The sequence below is a fragment of the Heterodontus francisci genome, chromosome 10, assembly GCF_036365525.1.
Source record: "Heterodontus francisci isolate sHetFra1 chromosome 10, sHetFra1.hap1, whole genome shotgun sequence".
Taxonomy (NCBI): Eukaryota; Metazoa; Chordata; class Chondrichthyes; order Heterodontiformes; family Heterodontidae; genus Heterodontus; species Heterodontus francisci.
This window is the reverse complement of record NC_090380.1, coordinates 49,396,071-49,416,056: the sequence shown is the minus strand read 5'-3', so window position 1 is coordinate 49,416,056 and position 19,986 is coordinate 49,396,071. Positions and strand designations below refer to the sequence as shown.

Below are 19,986 nucleotides of genomic sequence, written 5' to 3'. Positions count from 1 at the left end.
ATTATCATACTGCTGTTTGTGGGACCTTGCTGTGTGCAAATTGGTGGCTGCATTTCCGACATTAGAACAATGTTTGCACTTCAAAAGTACTACATTGGCGGTAAAGTGCTTTTGAACGTCGTGAAGTTGTGAAAGGTGCCATATCAATGCAATCTTTATTTTTTATATCCTCGATCAGGAAAATAGGGGAAAACGCTATCCCTGTTCATACCAAGTTTTGATCGAGACCAAAGTATAAGACGCCCATCTGAGCTACCAATAGTGCAGGGTCCTGGCAGAGCTGGAAAAATTAAAAAGAGTGAGCATTCCCTGAAATCACTATCATACGACAATTTATATTCTGAAAAGCCTGCAGATATATCATCATAAAGATATATTACGCCCTTCCGTAAACATTGTAACTCATTCCATTCATGGTGCATACAGTGAAACCAGCTAAAATCTGTATTATGATGAAAGTACTAATATTATTGTTTGTACAACCATTGCTAAGTGTGCTTGAAATAGATGTCATCTCACACACATGTTTCTGTTATAGGAGCTCAATGCCATTCTACTTTTATGTTATCAAAAAAGTAATCCCTTTAGATTGAATGAAGTGTTATTTTATACAGTGTAAATTTCCTTGTTACAATACCTATGTAACATTGGTGGCAGTGATCAGTAAAGAAATGTTTCTGAAATCAGCTTCTGTAAGTAACAATGTGCTAGCGCAGTACATGCTGCAGCATCAGCTCCTCATTACTTTGTTTCTGAGGGTGATTACTGCAAAGTTCTGCTCTCCTTCAAGCACCTTAAGCTCCAGCCAGTCCATTCGCTGCAGGTGCCTGCATTGTCAGTGGATGCATTCACTATTTTTTGCTGCATTTGATACTTTATCCCCACCCAACACAACTCATGCACCCTACCCCAATCCCCAGCCAACCAGCTATACGATCTCCTGGGAGAGGCAAGAAAAACATTGTTTATAAAACCTTAGGATAATTTAAGGGGGAAAATGAAGAAATTCCTTTCTAATTCCCAAAGGTGATGAAACAAACTACAGAAGGCCACAGTGACTCGGAGACATATCTCCCAATATACCACTGTCCCTTTATAACTAAGGAAGATCTTAGAAGAGGAGAGGGAGGTGGAGAGCCAGAAGGGTTCAGAGGAGGAATTGCAGAGGATTGGACCTAGGCAACTGAAGGAACAGCAGCTAATGGTGGGGGTAATAAAGGATGGTGTTACACAAGAGGTCAGATTCAGACGAATTGAGAGTTCAGAATAAATTTCAGAGTAGAAAATGTGTGGAAGACTGTTCATCGTGTCATGTAGCTTTGTTATTCAGTAAAAGTATCCCATATTCTAGAAGAGGAATGTAGTTTTGATGAGGCTTTGATTCAAAAATAAATGCAAATTCAGTAAAATAAATTTCCACTGGAAAACTCCAAATTTCAACTTGAAACTAAAAAGATAGGAATGAAATGTTTAGCCACACGACAGAGGACGGAGTTGACATATCAATTGCAAAATTGATTTTCAGATACTTCCTATTTTTCTGTATTTCTCACCCAGCTGGTTTTGTTTTCTTTCATTTCAGAGCTGATGTACACTGTGGAACTTGCAGGTGGACTGGGGGCTATCCTTTTGCTGCTGGTCTGTCTGGTGACTGTGTACAAATGTTATAAGATAGATATCATGCTATTTTATCGCAATCATTTTGGAGCGGATGAACTAGATGGAGGTAAGGACCAATTTGTGAGATCAATATCACTCAACTTACTGGACTGTTATGACAGCAAGTCTTGGCACAAACACGATGGACTGAATGGTCTCCTTCTGTGCCATAAATTTTCTGTTCACTACTATTAGTTAAGTTTAAGTAATAGCAGCAAATAAATAATGTAATATTTACAATATAATGACACCCGAACGTATATGGGTTGGGCCTTCCATGGAAGGTTTGGGTAGATGCATGAACACATCACCAACTTAATGCCTCCTTTGGGTGTATGTATAAAATCATTCTCAACATGTTTTAAGTTAAGATTTACATGAAAATAGCAAGACGGATTAGATTCTACTACTTTGCTTTAGTCTTTATCATCTTCTTGATTTGTTACAAATGCTACCAGAACTTAACAAATTATTAAACAAGGTTTTTTTTCTAGTCAATAACTGTAATAAGTATGAAATTTCTTTGGCCACTAACATGTTTTCTGCAATGCTGCAGTTATTAAAATACTTGATAAGTTGTAATGCTGAACAGCATGAAGAAGGGTCATAATAAACAAAATGGCACAAGAAAATCCTTTTACTAACATAAAGACAAGTTTGACTTAATGGCCTGAATTTCATTGCGGGCATCAGGACCCCAACATTGTTGTAAAAAATGGGGCACATGCTCACACTTGCCGGTAGCAGGACCACTTCGGCAATTTTACTGCAGGAGGCCTGCTAATTGGCTGCCGGTGGGCCTGCCATCCAATTAAGAATGAAGGGAGGGCTCCTGATGTTACTGGTCCAATCAGAGGACCGGCAGCTCTGAAGCCTCAGCAATGCCACTGGGAGAGTTGGTCAGTGCTCAGGTATGCAGGAGACCTCGAGAGCTGGGCCAGGTAAGGTTGAAAAAAAAAGTATGAAAAAATCTCCGGGTTGAGTATCTGAGGGAATGCCCCTCCAAGGAGATCATTGAAGCCATGCGTGCTACCTTTCCTGTACACAGTCCCCTCTTTGTGCCATCGAGCCTGGCACCCCACCCCCGCCCCAGGGAGGCCGCCTCCATCTAGCTAGAGGACCCCCTATGCGGCAGGTCATCACCCTGCCATTGGCAAAATGCCAATGGTGCTGTAAATGGCCCCTAATTAGGCCTTTAATTATGGTAATCGGCTGACTGCCTCCTTGGAGCGGGCAGCACCTCCGCTTTCCGTTCTGCCACTCGGAAAATGTCCTGGCTGTGGGATCGCGTCGGAGCCGATTCAACATGGCTCCCCATGATTTTATGGCCCACCACCCCACCCCACCTCCGCCTCCCAGCTTGCTTCCCGGGGCCAATAAAATACTGATGTATGTGTTTTGAACTGGCACATAAAATGCTGTCTAATCATTAATATAAGCCCCACTGTATTTAAGAAGACAGCAGACTGTCATGCTTTAAAACCTGAAAATTGCTCGGCTGCCTTTTCAGAGAAGTAAATAGCACATGAACTCATGTTGAGTCACAGCATGCAATTAACCAATAGTCAATCACCTCATTGAATATATGAACAGCAGTTGTCTCTGCTGATAATTTTCTTTGCATCAGTTGAATTTATTTGTTGCAAGTGTCAATATGTTCTTCATTAGGCAGATCAGTTAAAATAAATTGACCAAGGTATTTTGATTCATCCTGATAGAGCAGCATGACACAGTTTATGTATGCAAGGCTATATAGATGATTTAAAATTAATTAATTTGCTGACAGGTGTAGCTCCTATTTCAAGCAACAATCAAAATTACATGCTATTTGACATACAATAATTCAACCCGGTCAAAGTTAATGTGTAAGTCGTCTTAAAAATTAATGCATCGTAATTATTTCAAATGGAATTGATATCATTTGGAACAGGTGACATCAACAAGCTATTGCATTAGCTTCAGTTTTCATAGTACATAAAGCAACTTGTGAATTTAGTAAGGATTTTGAATTTTGACTTGCTTTCGGATTGAAGAGTGAAAAATGCATCAAAACATTTGAAGACATATCGAGCTGGATTTTGTGCAGGAGGCGGGGCTCCCGATGCCAGGCCAAAAAGGCAGGGGGAACCCCGCCTCTGCATTTTGTCACCCCCCCCAAGGCCTCCCCCCGCGGAGCAATCCTCTGGTCTTTTGGGGTGAAAGTTTAAGGAGGCAGAATCCCTGTCCCTTTACCTTTAAAGACTTCATTGGGTCAGGAATTCTGCCCCCAAGAGCTGCCAGCCACACAAGGCCAGCAGCTCAGCCAGATCGGTACCCTCACCGGGAGTGGTGGCTACTGCTGATCCTGCAGAGGCCTCAGACCCAGGCCCAGCAGGGGAAACCTGGAACACAGTTAGGTGAGGTGAGATTGCCGGGGCAGTCTGGAAGGCCCTGCCAGGGGGGTGTGGGCGTTCGGTCCAGGGGGACAGGGTCCCAGTGGGGTGGGGGAGGAATTGGTTTGCGGTTGGGGTCCTCTGTAGGCGACAAATTGCTCATGAAGGAGGGACACCCCCACCCCCACCAAGCCCTCAGGGAAGGCGCCTCGTTTTCCAAGGCGTCCTCCCCACGCGGCAGAGGCACCCCTTTCCACTGGTACAATTCCCATCAGCGGCGGGAAGAAGTCCTTAAGTGCCCATTAATAGGACACTTAAGGCCGTCTGGGCGGGAAGGCTGTCATCGGCCTATTACGCCTTGGAACCAGCAGTCCTGGCATTGGGTTCCATGGTAGTTCCTACCACTCGATTCTCCACCCACCGCCGCACCCCCCCCCCCCCCCCCCACCCCCAATCACCACGACGAAACCCGGCTTCGGAAGCAGAACAAGATCCAGCCCATTGGGTGAAATTTCACTTTGTACAAAAGCGTTGAGTGGGTGATAGCAAGCTGGCAGCCCGTTATACATCTTTCCCGATTTTTATTTCCATTGATTTGATTCGCTATCACCCACTTTAAACTTTTGCACAAAATCATAATCTACCCTGTGGTAGATTCCACCAAATACTTTCAAGTCAAAAGTTAAAGCACAGAGAAAAGTTGATTGATTAACGTGATTCTAAGAATAATGTTTTCTGTAAAGAGAATGATGTTATCAATGTTTTGGTTCAAATACGTTAAAATTTCCCAACTCAGAACATTCATGTTTTTCACTGCATCTTTTACAATAATAACTGATTGTGATTTTGTATTAGAAGAATTAGTTCTAGGGCTGTTGGATTTACTGATCAATTGATTGTAATTAATGGCATTTCTCATTCATGAAGAGAGAATAACACAATGCCAATGGAAAGGTAAAAAAAAAGTTAATTATTTTTCAGAGAACAAAGATTACGATGCATACCTGTCATACACCAAAGTAGACCCTGACCAGTGGAGCCAAGAAACCACAGAGGAAGAACGTTTTGCTCTGGAGATCTTACCAGATGTGTTAGAGAAACATTATGGGTACAAACTGTTCATCCCTGATAGGGACTTGATTCCAACTGGAAGTAAGTACATCTTTTCCTGCCTGTGATTTTCTTCATCCAGTTCTGCCAATTTGAGTTAAATGGAGCTGTGCAAAGAACCACATATTTCTTTCGGCAATCAAGAGGAGCAACTGTTCCAAATGTGAGCTATGGCTCAGTGGGTAGCGCTGTCAATATTAGAGACGTGAGCATAGAATCTAAGCTGGCATTATAGTAATGAGGCAGTGCTGCACTGTCAGAGGTGCTGTCATGCAGATGGTTCCCTAAACCAAGACCCCATCTGCCCTCTCAGGTGACGGTAACGATCATGCGGAGAAGCCGGGTAATTTTCCCCAGTGTCCCGGTCAATAGTTATCCCTCAACCAACAGATGATCTGGTCATTATCACATTGCTGTTTGTTGACCCTTGCTGTGTTCCAAATTGGCAGCTGCATTTCCTACTTCACAACAGTGACTACACTTCACAAAGTACTTAATTGGCTGTAAAGCACTTTGGGACATCCTGAGGTTGTAAAAGATACTGCTTCAATACAAGTTCTTTCAAATACTATATCCATTTATTTCAGTGAGTTTATAAAATGACTTTGATTGCATAAAAATCAAACTATGAAAATTCATTACTAATCCCATGCCACTTTTGAGTTAAAACTGACCTTTTGCTGAATGCTGGTGAAAGAACATGGTGCTGGTGACATCTGCATGTCTGTATAAAAGACTTAAACTCCAAAAGTAGTGTACTTACTACTATTCCCTTCATGCTGCAAAACAAAACAACTAATTTAAATATTTGTACTGAACTCTGTCCCAATCCTTTCCTGGTTACAACTGATTATAGTTCATCTTAAAAACAACAGATTTGAAATTTTAGCAAGGAAAGAGCTATCTTCACTTCAGGTCACACATTTTCAAATTCAGAACTCATATGCACAGTCCATAGCCAGAATCTCAGAATAACATCTGTGATATTCCCAGTCCTTGAAATCTATCAGAACTAAACTCTACTTATACCTCTTATCTACAGATACATGGGAATTGGACCATTGCAGAATAAAAGGTGTTCAAATGCATCTTGTGATCTTTAAGCACTAAAATCATTCCATTATTGATCAGGTGGCACCGCCCACTGTTATGGAATATCAGCATTTTGGTTCTTGTATACTGCTTTATCATATTACTGTTGTAGATGTGCTTCCATAAACCGTCTTAAAGTAATGCACCAATCAACATGATGCTGCAGCATGTTTCTATTTAAATGTGTGTTCGCAAGTTTATTATTTCACAGTACCTGTTGACTTATTATGTATGTTCTAATGGTTATACTTACCATTCTCCCCTCCACTTATAGTATGGGCTGAGTCGCAATCCTGTGCTACGCAACACTCTTCGTGCCCCACTATAATCGGATGGGAGAACAGTAAGTACAAAGCTAACTATAAATAAAGCCTAACTCTCAAAATCACCTTTGGGATTAACTATATACTAGATTTTCTGATTGGTATTACTTTAACCCTGATGGCAAACTAAATAAATGGCCTGCTGCCAACTTTCAAATAATTTCGATAATATCTTAGTAAGGTTGTACATTGGATCATAAATACATTGTAATCAGATAGACTGTACCAGTTGTTGCTAAGAAAGGCTTCACCGTTTCTATTATATATATGATACATTAGTTGACTGAGATAGAAACAAATCCTTAATCATAGTCCAAATTGTTCTAATATGAATTACTTGGAGTCAGAAAGTGGCCAAATTCAAAGCAATTGGGCTTTAGATGTCTCTCTGTTAGGAAAAAAAATCATGTACTGGCACTTCTTTCAAAATTCTGTAGATTCTGGAAGAGTTCCTGCAGACTGGAAAGTAGCAAATGTAAGAAGGGAGCGAGTGAGAAACCAGAGAACTGCAGAGCTGTCAGTTTGACATCAGTAGCAGGGGAAATGTTAGAGTCTATTATAAAGGATGAAATAACTGGACACTTGGAAAATAATGATATGATTGGGCAGAGTCAACATGGATTTGTGAAAGGGAAATCATGTTTGACAAACCTGTTGGAGTTTTTTGAGGATGTTACTTGTAGCATAGATAAAGGAGAACCAGTGGATGTGGTGTATTTGAATTTTCAGAAGGCTTTCGATAAGGTCCCACACAGGAGGTTAGTAAACAAAATTAGAAAATTAGAGCACATGGGATTGGGGGTAATATACTGCAATGGATTGAGAATTGGTTAACAGACAGAAAGCAGAGAGTGGGAATAAATGGGTCATTCTCCGGATGGGAGGCTATTACTAGTGGGGTACCGCAAGGATCAGTGCTTGGGCCACCGCTGTTTACAATCTATATAAATGATTTGGATATGGGGACCAATTGTAATATTTTTAAATTTGCTGATGACACAAAACTAGGAGGGAATGCAAATTGTGAGGAGGATGCATGGAGGCTTCAAGGGGGATTTGGACAGCCTATGTGAATGGGCAAGAACATGGCAGATAGAATATTAAGTGAATAAGTGTGAAGTGTTCCACTTTGGTAGAAAAATCAGAAAGGCAGAGTATTTCTTAAATGGTGAGAGGTTGGGAAGTGTTTCTGTCCAAAGAAACTTGGGTGTCCTTGTGCATGAGTCACTAAAAGCTAGTATGCAGGTGCAGCAAACAATTAGGAAGGCAAATGGTATGTTGGCCTTCATTGCAAAGGGATTTGAGTACAGGAGTAAAGATGTATTGCTTCAATTGTATAAAGCCTTGGTGAGACTGCACCTGGAGTATTATGTACAGTTTTCATCTCCTTATCTAAGGAAAGATGTACTTGCCTTAGAGGGAGTGCAACAAAGGTTCAGCAGACTAATCCCTGTGATGGCGGGGTTGTCTTATAAGGAGATATTACAGAAACTGGGCCTGTATTCTCTAGAGTTTTGAAGAATGTGAGGTGATCTCGTTGAAACTTACAAAATTCTTCCAGGGCGTGACACAGTAGATGTGGATAGATGTTTCCCCTGGCTGGTGAGTCTAGAACAAGGGAACACAGTCTCAGAATAAGGGGCAGGTCATTTAAGACTGAGATGAGGATGAATTTCTTTACTCAGAGGGTGGTGAATCTTTGGAATTCTCTATACCAGAGGGCTGTGGAAGCTCAATCATTGAGCATGCTCAAGACAGAAATCGAGAGATTTCTGGATACTACTCCATACAAACCACTGACCACCTCCAGGCGCGTATCCATTGTCTCTCGAGATAAGGAGGCCCAAAAGAAAAAGAAAGAAGAAAAGAAAGAATGACATCAAGGGATGTGGGAATAGTGGAGATAAATGGTGTAAAGGTAGATGATCAGCCATGATCTGTTTGAATGGTGGAGCAGGCTCAATGGGCCAAATGGCCTGCTCCTGTTCCTATTTCCTATGATCCTATTGCACAATGCTTTTCTGTCATGCCAATAAACTGATTCCAGCCAACTCTGACCTGAGCTTCAAATCCCTTACTCTGTTACAAAGGCTGCTTATGTCTATCTCTGTAGTACCTCTCATCATACATCTCTTACCTCACTCTGACTTACACAGAAACCTTACCCATATTTTTGCTGAACTTCTTCAATGTCCTCCCACTGAGCTCTACCCCAAATAAATCCCAACTCATCTGAAGCTACAGCATCTACATCCTGTATCACACTAAGGCACACTCATCTAATATCACTGTTTATGTTCCCCAATGCATCAAGTTCAGAATCCTCATCCTCATTTATAAGTTCCTCTCTGGCATATGCTAAGCTACCTCTCCAAACACCTCTTGCCCTATGTCCTATTATGGTGTCCTGTGCATTCTCCCATCATTCCACCACCATTCGTCAAGCCTTTAACTATCATAGCCTAATCTCTCAAAAAAAAAAATTTCCATAGTCCCTTACTTTTTGCTACCCTCTGCCCGTCTTTAAAAGCCATTTCCAAACTATGCTTTCGGTTGTCTCTCTTAGTTCTTATACCATTTCCCCTCTGTGAAATGTTCTGGGACATTTGCCACATTGAAGATACTATCTATACATGAAAACTATTCAGTTGTTGTTGTAGTTGTAAATGGTTCCTGCAGACAATGGGGTGAATTTTATGCTCTCCCCAGTAGCAGGTTTGGCGACGGAGAGCATACAATTGGGTGGGATGTTGGTGACAGGGGGCCCTGACACTTTCTTGCCTCAACCGAAATTAAGTCTGGGGTAGGAGGGCCTGTGAACGGCCATCCTGCCCCGCTGCCAATTGAAGCCCTTGAGTGGGCAATTAATGCCCAATTAAGGGTCTCATCCAGCAACTGCAGTTAGCCCAGCAGCAAATGGGCTTGTCACTACGTGAAGAGCATACCAAACAATCCCGTGCGCGTTGCTTGCCGGCTCCAGTGGAAGGGGGGGGGAGGTGTGGTCCCTCATTAAAATGCACTTAGAACCTGAATGAGGGACCTGGCATCGGGAAGGCAGGGGGCACACTAAGTGTCACCTTCCTGCCGACTCTTTCCCCCCCACATCCCTCCCTTTGTGGTGGCGCTGCTCAGTTAAAGAGCTGCCAGCCGATTATTGGCTGGCAGCTCTCAGAGTGCATGACTTCCGTCACTGGGGTTCTTGATCCCATGGAAAGCCCGCCGCTGTCCAGTTAAGTACCTAATTAGCACTTGATTCAGCGGGCCTCTGCACAGAATGGGCAACGCAGGTTTCTCACCGGCGCCTTTGCCAGAGGTCGAAAGCCCCATCGCCCAGATAAAATCCTGGCTAATGAATGAAAAAACCTCAGAGCACAAAGCTATGAATATGTCTGTTTTAGATGCAGACATCTGCTTTTTTAAAATTGTCTTTTCATATAACTCCTGCAGGAAAAATTAAATCTGTGACACTCATTCTAGTGCTTCTTTAGAGGCTCCTGCCATTGGAATATTTCCACTAGTAGATTGTCTGCTCTGTAGTCCAATATGATAAATTCAGGAAGTTCATGATGACTTGGTAGAATCTTACAGTTCTTTTATGTGTTGGACAGGTGCGACTTGTAATATGGTCCCCAGGTATGCTTTCCCAAGAGTTCTACTGTGTCGGCATGTTGCAACTGTGAAGTCATTTTGCAAAATAAAATAAACTGAACATGACATATTTGCTCAAACAAACTGATGTGACCAATTTTTTTTTTTAAATCCCATATATATGCCAAGCCATATGTAAACATGCTATGGGATAGTTGCAGAAGAATGCTTAATGTGTTTGTATAAAATACATTACCCCATTATATTAACTGAAGTGTTAACCCATCTTGAAATAAAAGATAACATCTTTTTTTAAATTGGAAAGAATTTCACACAAACACTTTAATCACTTGCATGCTGTAATGAGTTCTTTATGTTGTCTGATGCAACATAAATGATATGCTTGGAGTCCAGTTGGTTGATGATCTCAAACAGGTTTATTGCAGCTGAACTATTATATACAGTACAGAGCAAACTATTTACAGAACCTTACTCCAGATGTTACAGTTGCAGAATGACTCTGGCTCAGTCACATGACTGCATCCTGGCACTCAGCTTATTAGCATGCTAAGATCTTAAACGGACATCACTCTTAAAGGCAATCATACAATATATACTTCTATCCCACAGCACAATTTCAAGGTCATTACTTTTCACATTGTTATTTAGATCTCAAATTTTTAAAACTCCTTATTTACATGAGAAATAGGATATGGAGTAAACCATTCAGCCCGTCAAGCCTGCTCTGCCATTCAGTAAGATCATGGCTGATCTTCTACCTCAACTCCACAATCCCACACTATCTCCCTATCCCTTCATTGCCTTGGTACACAAACATCCATCGATCCCTGGAAAACGGAAATTGCAGATAGGCCTAGTTCAGCACTGAAGAAGAGAGATGGGTGAAGCAAAGTTGTCATCAGATGCAGGAAAATAAGGCACCAGGGTCCTATGGAGCATTACTACATGAGGGGCCAACAGTCACAGGACTGAAGACATAGGAAATGTAACAGGAAGGTTTAGCTGTGGAGGGCAAATGAGGTGGCACAGGTTCAACAGCACAGAATCACAATAATGGGCAGAGATGGCATGGGACTGAAGAACAGAAATGCATGAGGATTAACAGATGATAGAGGACTGAAGTGTAGAGAAATATGAGGATAAGTAGAGATGGCACAGGTTGGAACAACAGAGAAACATGAGGATGAGTAGAGAAGGCACAAGTCTGAATAACAGAAACATGAGGATTAGTAGAGATGGCACAGGTCTGAATAACAGAAACATGAGGATTAGTAGAGATGGCACAGGTCTGAATAACAGAAACATGAGGATTAGTAGAGATGGCACAGGTCTGAATAACAGAAACATGAGGATTAGTAGAGATGGCAGAGGCCTGAATAACAGAAACATGAGGATTAGTAGAGATGGCACTGGTCTGAATAACAGAAACATGAGGATTAGTAGAGATGGCACAGGTCTGAATAACAGAAACATGAGGATTAGTAGAGATGGCAGAGGCCTGAATAACAGAAACATGAGGATTAGTAGAGATGGCACTGGTCTGAATAACAGAAACATGAGGATTAGTAGAGATGGCACAGGTCTGAATAACAGAAACATGAGGATTAGTAGAGATGGCACAGGCCTGAATAACAGAAACATGAGGATTTGCAGAGATGGCACAGGCCTGAATAACAGAAACATGAGGATTAGTAGAGATGGCAGAGGCCTGAATAACAGAAACATGAGGATTAGTAGAGATGGCACTGGTCTGAATAACAGAAACATGAGGATTAGTAGAGATGGCACAGGTCTGAATAACAGAAACATGAGGATTAGTAGAGATGGCAGAGGTCTGAATAACAGAAACATGAGGATTAGTAGAGATGGCACTGGTCTGAATAACAGAAACATGAGGATTAGTAGAGATGGCACAGGTCTGAATAACAGAAACATGAGGATTAGTAGAGATGGCAGAGGTCTGAATAACAGAAACATGAGGATTAGTAGAGATGGCACTGGTCTGAATAACAGAAACATGAGGATTAGTAGAGATGGCAGAGGTCTGAATAACAGAAACATGAGGATTAGTAGAGATGGCACTGGTCTGAATAACAGAAACATGAGTATTAGTAGAGATGGCACAGGTCTGAATAACAGAAACATGAGGATTAGTAGAGATGGCACAGGTCTGAATAACAGAAACATGAGTATTAGTAGAGATGGCACAGGTCGGAATAACAGAAACATGAGGATTTGTAGAGATGGCACAGGCCTGAATAACAGAAACATGAGGATTAGTAGAGATGGCACAGGTCTGAATAACAGAAACATGAGGATTAGTAGAGATGGCACAGGTCTGAATAACAGAAACATGAGGATTAGTAGAGATGGCACAGGTCTGAATAACAGAAACATGAGGATTAGCAGAGATGGCACAGGTCTGAATAACAGAAACATGAGGATGAGTAGATATGGCACAGGTCTGAATAACAAACATGAGGATGAGTAGAGATGGCACAGGTCGGAATAACAGAAACATGAGGATGAGTAGAGATGGCACAGGTCTGAATAACAGAAAGATGAGGATGAGTAGAGATGGCACAGGTCTGAATAACAGAAACATGAGGATGAGTAGAGATGGCACAGGTCTGAATAACAGAAACACGAGGATTAGTAGAGATGGCACAGGTCTGAATAACAAGCATGAGGATGAGTAGAGATGGCACTGGTCTGAATAACAGAAACATGAGGATTAGTAGAGATGGCACTGGTCTGAATAACAAAAACATGAGGATTAGTAGAGATGGCACAGGTCTGAATAACAGAAACATGAGGATGAGTAGAGATGGCACAGGTCTGAATAACAGAAAGATGAGGATGAGTAGAGATGGCACAGGTCTGAATAACAGAAACATGAGGATGAGTAGAGATGGCACTGGTCTGAATAACAGAAACATGAGGATTAGTAGAGATGGCACTGGTCTGAATAACAAAAACATGAGGATTAGTAGAGATGGCACAGGTCTGAATAACAGAAACATGAGGATTAGTAGAGATGGCACAGGTCTGTAGAGTAGAGGAGTACACAGATTGGTAGTGAAAGCACAAAATTATGTAGGAAAGACATTGGAGGATTGAGCAATGACACAAAAATTAGCACCAAAAAAAAGACCTGCAAGAGTATTTTGCAAACATCCCAAATGATTAAATAGAGGTGCTGCTTACTGTATTACTGATTATATAATTTTTTTTATATTTATGTAGGAAAACAGGGCTGAATTTTACTAGCCCCTCGATGCTGTGGGTCGCGGCGGGGGGGGGTCCATAAAATTTAGTGGAAAGCGACCTGCCTCAACCCCCGACATCAAGAAGGGCCCACCGCATATTACCGGCGGCAGGGGGACCTCAGTGCGTCTCCCCCCTGCCGCCTGGCGGCGGGGCCTTCATCTAAATATGCAAATTAACATAAATTAGATTTAAATAATCTTACCTGCCGGCGGCGGCCATCCCACACCGGTTTTACCACTGTCGAACACAGCTCACGCACCTTTGGAACTCCATACGGAGTTCCGAGGTGAGGACCTGGTTTGTGCGGGGGTTAGGAACAACATTTTCATGGCAGGAGGGGTGGGGGAACATGGAAAACAATTTTAATTGGCTGTGGGGATGGTGGGAAGGGGTTGAAGGGCAAATGTTAGAAGTTTGGGGGGGAAGGTGTGGGTTGGGAATAAAGTAAGTTTTGTCAATAAGGGCCAATTAAAAGACCATTGGGGTGTTGGGGAAGGGCCTCCATAATCATAATTGTTTATGAAAAAAAAATCACTACTGTAACTTTAAAAATTAAAATCTCTGCTCAGGGCTTCAAGCCCTTTAAAAATGGTGCTGGCTCCTGCGTGGTGATGCCACACGCTGTTGCTGGGGACGCAGCGGCCGCCCCCTCTACGTCATCAGGGGTGGCCGTCCCACCTTCTCTGTTTAAATCAGCCCCCTCGCGTAATATTGCAGGGGCTGTGCGGCAGCACTTCCATGTCAGAAGGCTGCCACTCTCAGATTGCGTTGCCGTGGAGCATGGCTCACTAATACAATCCAGCCCACAATGTGTAAGTGTGAATCCTTATTTCTTCTGGCATTACAATCTGACTTCATTTCATATAGTACTATATTATATCTTACTGCCATGAATATACCTGTTAGGAAGACTTGTGAGACCCCAGTCACAATGCCGCCATATACTTATCAGACTCTTCCTTTGGCTCCTGTTTTTCTCTGCATTTGTGGTGTTTTTTTCCACTGTGTCTTTTCTTGTAAATTTCCTATGTTCACATAAGTCCACTGGGTTTCTACTTGATTCACATACCTCCAAGAATTGCAAACCAAGTGCACTGGCATTAGCATTTCATATATCAACTAGCAGTTCTGATGACAGGTCACTGACCTGAAACGTTAACTCTGCTTCTCTCTGCACAGATACTTCCTGACCTGCTGAGTATTTCCAGCACTTTATGATTTTATTGCCTGAGCATTTATTCTGTCTGTCCCCATTACTTTGCAGCAGCAGCTAAGGATGTGCCTGAGAGCATTCCTGGGCTACACCAGGAATTCCACCAGTTGCATCTCTAACTGGTCCAGCTGAGGGAAAAAGCATAGGTTTCATTTTCTGCTGAATGAAAGGCCACAGTACTGACGAGTCCATTGGTAATCAATTACTGGTCCACTCTGGAACTAAAATTCCAGAAGTTAAAGAGCAACCTAAATAGGCCTGTTCAGCTGACCCAGGCTCTGATAGTCCTCTCAGAGCTGCAAGTGCTGCTCTGAGATGCCAATGTCTTCAAAGAGCATACCCCCCCCTCCCCACCCCCCAACCCCTCGCTATGCTGTTCCAAGCACTGGCACTCAATCCTATTACTTACATGACCCTGATGCCAGGATTGGAAACTGATGGGGCAAATATTGTCCTCTACTGCACTTCTGGTGATGCAATGGTACTGCTGACTTGGTGCCTTGATATACTTATGATATGCAGAACTTCAATGCTTTGGAAAAAAAAATCACATTTAAAATGAATTATAGGAGTTTGAATTGTTTTGCTGCATCATTTTAATTGTGGCCCATTTCAATTCAAACCCTTTACCTTCATTTCTTAGCAAAATGTGTTTTTCTTTCTCAAAATTAAAACTAACCGCCTTCTGTCTCTTAAAGCCTCTGTTTACAAGGTGCTGCTAAACAGAGGCCAAGAACTTCTCAACAGAGGTGAAGGGTAAATCAGTGCGATTCAGTCTACTCTGGTGTATTTGTCAGCAGCTGTGTTCACAATGCTGTTGCTGGATGTCCCAGCAGTAGATTGGTGCCTGCTCTTCTGACTAGGGTGGTCCTCAGTGTGTGGGGACCCGTTAATAGGAGAGACAAATTATAAAATAGGGAAGACAGAAAATGATGGTCATACTCAGCAGATCTGGCAGCATCTGCTGAGTATTTCCAGCATTTTCTAACTTTATTTCAGATTTCTAGCATCCACAGAATTTTGCTCTTGCATAAAAGAAGGTATCCAGTTGGCAAAAAAGTAGACTAATACTGTAATGCGCTTTTTAAACAATTTTGTGGCTTTTGATTGTAATTAAATGTGATTAGTTCACTTTGAAATGTTCTGTAATGACTAGAAAGTACAGGAGTGGCATCTAGTGACAATAAGTAACCACTACGCTAAATGTGTTTGTTTTAACAAAATCTAAATTCTGAATAATAATTTGAGGTTTTATCACTAATATACTTTGTTCATATATTATGAATCCCCAAAAGCATACATTATCACTTCATTGTGGTTGATTTTTTTTGTGTGACAATATTTTTTGTTGTTTTCAGCATATGGCATGGTGAAATATTAGAGTCAAAGAAAAGAAGGACATGCATTTATATGACACCTTTCACAATCTCAGAATGCTGAAAAGTGCTTTGCAGTCAATGATGTGTAGCCACTATTGTAATGGAGGAAATGTGGCAGCCAATTTGCGCACAGCAAGTTCCCAGAAACAGCAATGGGATAATAACCAGATAATCTGTTTTAGTCATGTTCGTTGAGAGAGAAATATTGACCAAGACACCAAGGAAAATGCTCTTGCACTTCTTTGAAACCTACCACTTTGACAAAGTTTTTGGTCATTTGTACTAATATCTCCTTATGTGGCTCAATGCCAAATTTTGTTTGCTAACACACCTGTGATGTTTTGCTATGTTAAAGGTGCTATATAAACACAAGTTGTTGTTGCTAAATTGTGTCATAAGATCTTTTCCGTCTACCTGAAAGAGCAGACAGGGCCTTGATTTAATGTCTCGTTTGAGAGCTGGCACCTCCGACAGTGTAGCACTCTCTCAGTACTCCACTGAAGTGTCAGCCCAAATTATGTTCTCAAGTCTTTGGAGTAGGACTTGAACCCAGAATCTTCTGACTTGAGGCTAAAGTGCTACCACTGAACCAAGGCCTACACATGGCAGTATAGCACCCATTCCCTTCGCCATTTTAACAGATGTGTTTCAAGCAGCAGGTGACGGCATTTACTCTAGGCAGATGAGGAAAGCATTGAAATTCAACAGTTGTGCTCTCATGATGTCATTCAGATCATGATTACATTTTAACCAGCAGCAGTGAAGTCAGGGCCTGGTGCTGAGCTCGCCAGGGAAACCTGACGTTGAGGTTCAGCGGGCCCCAAAAAGGCAACATTTTTATTTTAAATGTTTCTTTGGTGATCAAGAGGAGCAGAAGTCCTTTTGATGGTTGTGCCTACCCTTCACCAGCAGCTCCACTATTGCCCATCTAGAATGCTGCCCCTCTTCACCTACTTTGCCAGGAACCATTCTGGTGGGCCCTCATCTGCATCTCCTGCCACACTCACCTGATTCCCATCTGCCCGCCTCATGTCATTGACCCTGGGTTCTGGTGGGAGTCGGGCCTGGTCTGGGTAAAATGAGGCCTGGGAGTTAAAATAGCCTGAACTTCACACGGGGAGCTAGGAAAGTGGGGAGAGGTGTGGGGGCAGCCTGACATATCCTCTTGCTGGCCATAACCTCACTGGTTGCCCCAAGTTAAAACTAGGACCATTAACAACACTACTTGATATTTTTTCAGGTAATGGCAGGAACCTAGTGAACCTTACATTAGGGGATCAACTGGTGGCAGACATCCATGATAGAAAATATTCTGGATGGAGTAGGTTTGATGGGTTGAATGGTCTTTTCTTGAAGTTTTTCTGAAGTAAATTTTTAAAAATAAATAGCTGAAGTACATTGCTATTCAGAAAAGTGGTGATTGTAGTGAGGGTAGATTTTTAATTTCACTGCCAGGCAGAAAACTGGCAGAAGTGAATCAGCCACCTGTGAAAGATGGCGCCCAATTTCCCTATTGAGTTGAATGGAAAGGGAAATGGAGCAGCGGATATAACAGGTGGCCATTCTGCTCCTGCCAGTTTTCCATCTGATGGTGAAAGTTAAAATCTACCCCCACCTAGGTTTCTCTGGCTAAAGTGAACTTTGACATAATATTTCATTCATTGTGAGAAATTGCCGTGTTAAGATTTTTGAACTCCTCTGAAATCCTTTGATAAGTGCATTTATTTCATTGCTGTCTGACCTGTAAACTACTATAATTGGGTTTTTTGTCAAATCATGGCTGGAATTTTACATTGGGTGGGAGGCCCCGCCCACTGGCCAAAATTCAGGGGTGAGCCTGCCTCCGCCGGGCCTGGGAGCCATGCCAGGATTTTATGTGGCACAGGCCCTTAATTGGCCTTGGGTGGGACTTCCGCCCTTCCGAGGCAGGAAGTCCCACCTCCAAGAGCTGCCAGCCAATCAGTGGGCTGGCAGCTCTCAGTCCCAGCAGCGCCACTGAGTGGTGGCAACTGCTGGTATTGCACCCAGCCACAGCAGCAAGAGGAACGCCAGCCTGAAACCAAGGTAAGTGTCAGGGGCCTCACCAGGAATAAACGACCGGGCCCCAAGTGCAGTGGGGGTTTTGGCCATGGGGAGGACCTCTGTGGGGCGCAAGGTGCCCGATCAGGAGGCCCCCACCCCCAGCCCTCAAGGAGGTCTCCAGGTTTTACTGGACGGCCTCCTACGGGACCTGAGCCACTGGCCGGCCGCTGGTAAAATACTCGTAACGGTGGGAGGAGGCCCTTAAGTGACGGTTAACTGGCCACTAAAGGGTCTCGATTGGGCGGGCGGGCTGTTTCTTGCCGCCACCGCCCCTCATAAATTTGCAGCAGGGGCGGGAAGGCATCGGGAGCGGCAGCCCCCGGCCTCCCATTGAATCTTACACCCCCCCACCCCGCCCGCCACCAGCCCGATCCTGCGGTGGGTGTAAAATTCTGGCCCATGGATGCATATTTAAAACAATGAAATATTGATCCAGCAACAGGAGTGTGGGTGGAGTCACACAAACAAAAACTTTGCAATGAGGTGAATTTTAGACACATTATGATGTATTATTGGTTCTAATTCATGCATCACTCTCCTCTGGAGATATTTCAATTCCAATCTTGTGAATTAAGACCAGTGGGGATGAAGAATTTTTCCTCCAACCAACCAGTATTTTCTATATAAATGCATCCTTTTTGAACACATTTGAAATTTTACAATGATGCCAAGCAGAGGAAATCTTCCTTCATTTCTTTGCAAGGTTGCTATGGAGAGTGACTGGAGGAAACTATCCCCAGTGAAAAATATGATCATGGGTATAGTGTCATGCATGTTATTACAATGTAAGCCAATTTATATGAGCAAAGATTCCTACCACGTGTTAAAGGAGCTGTCCTACTTTACTTTCAGCATATGTTGAAGATGTGGCACGATGCATTGATCAAAGCAAGAGACTAATTATCGTTCTAACCCCGAACTATGTCATAAGGCGAGGCTGGAGTATCTTTGAACTGGAAACCAGACTGCGCAACATGTTAGTCACTGGCGAAATAAAAGTGATACTCATCGAATGCAGTGAACTTCGAGGAATTATAAACTATCAGGAGATCGAGGCCCTCAAACACACGATCAAGCTTCTTACAGTTATCAAGTGGAATGGACCTAAATGCAACAAACTGGATTCCAAATTTTGGAAACGTTTACAGTATGAGATGCCCTTTAAGAGGATAGAGCCGATCTCTAATGAGCAGGTTTTGGATGCTAGCGAGCAGGGCCCATTTGGGGAACTGCAGACAGTGTCTGCCATCTCCATGGCAGCAGCAACCTCCACCGCTCTGGCCACCGCCCATCCGGACCTACGCTCTACCTTTCACAACACCTACCACACGCAGATGCGGCACAAGCATTACTATCGGAGCTACGAGTACGATGTACCTCCTACTAGTGGCATCATGCCCTTTACCTCATTGGGTAATCAACACACATACTGCAACATCCCCATGACCCTTATTAATGGACAGAGGCCCCACAATAAAATAAACAAGGAGCAAACTCCAGATGAGGTACACACAAACAGTGCAGTATTACCACTTCTGCCAAGGGAGACCAGTATGTCCAGTGTCATTTGGTAACAACTAGTGGGGTAGTTTGACCCCCTTCAGGTTACACAGTCTGGTGCCTGGGACCATGGCCTTGACTGCTGCTGTTATACAAAAAGAAATATGAAAACACAGGGTCTTGTAGATAAATAATTTGTTTGTAACATCAGAGTCTTCCTGTTCTATTCTTGCCTGTCACTACTACATTTATGATTGTTTTCTATGTTCTATGTTATTAGAACTGATAATCAGAATTTTTAAAGAAACTGGCAAGCATATCCATGTCACATAGAGAAAGAAAAAAAATACTTGTTTTTTCATGATCAATGTAGATGG

The 19,986-nt window shown here is 42.7% G+C and overlaps 1 protein-coding gene across 1 annotated transcript in view; it reads left to right on the top strand.

Annotated features, from left to right (window-relative positions):
* Positions 1 to 19,683, top strand: part of il1rapl1b (interleukin 1 receptor accessory protein-like 1b) — an 838,919-nt gene extending 819,236 nt beyond the window's left edge. The window contains exons 8-11 of the mRNA XM_068039961.1: positions 1,583 to 1,726; positions 5,013 to 5,183; positions 6,508 to 6,576; positions 18,962 to 19,683. Coding sequence (XP_067896062.1) covers positions 1,583 to 1,726; positions 5,013 to 5,183; positions 6,508 to 6,576; positions 18,962 to 19,683 — 1,106 coding nt within the window. The remainder of the gene's footprint in view (positions 1 to 1,582; positions 1,727 to 5,012; positions 5,184 to 6,507; positions 6,577 to 18,961) is intronic.
* The last annotated feature ends 303 nt before the right edge of the window (positions 19,684 to 19,986 follow it).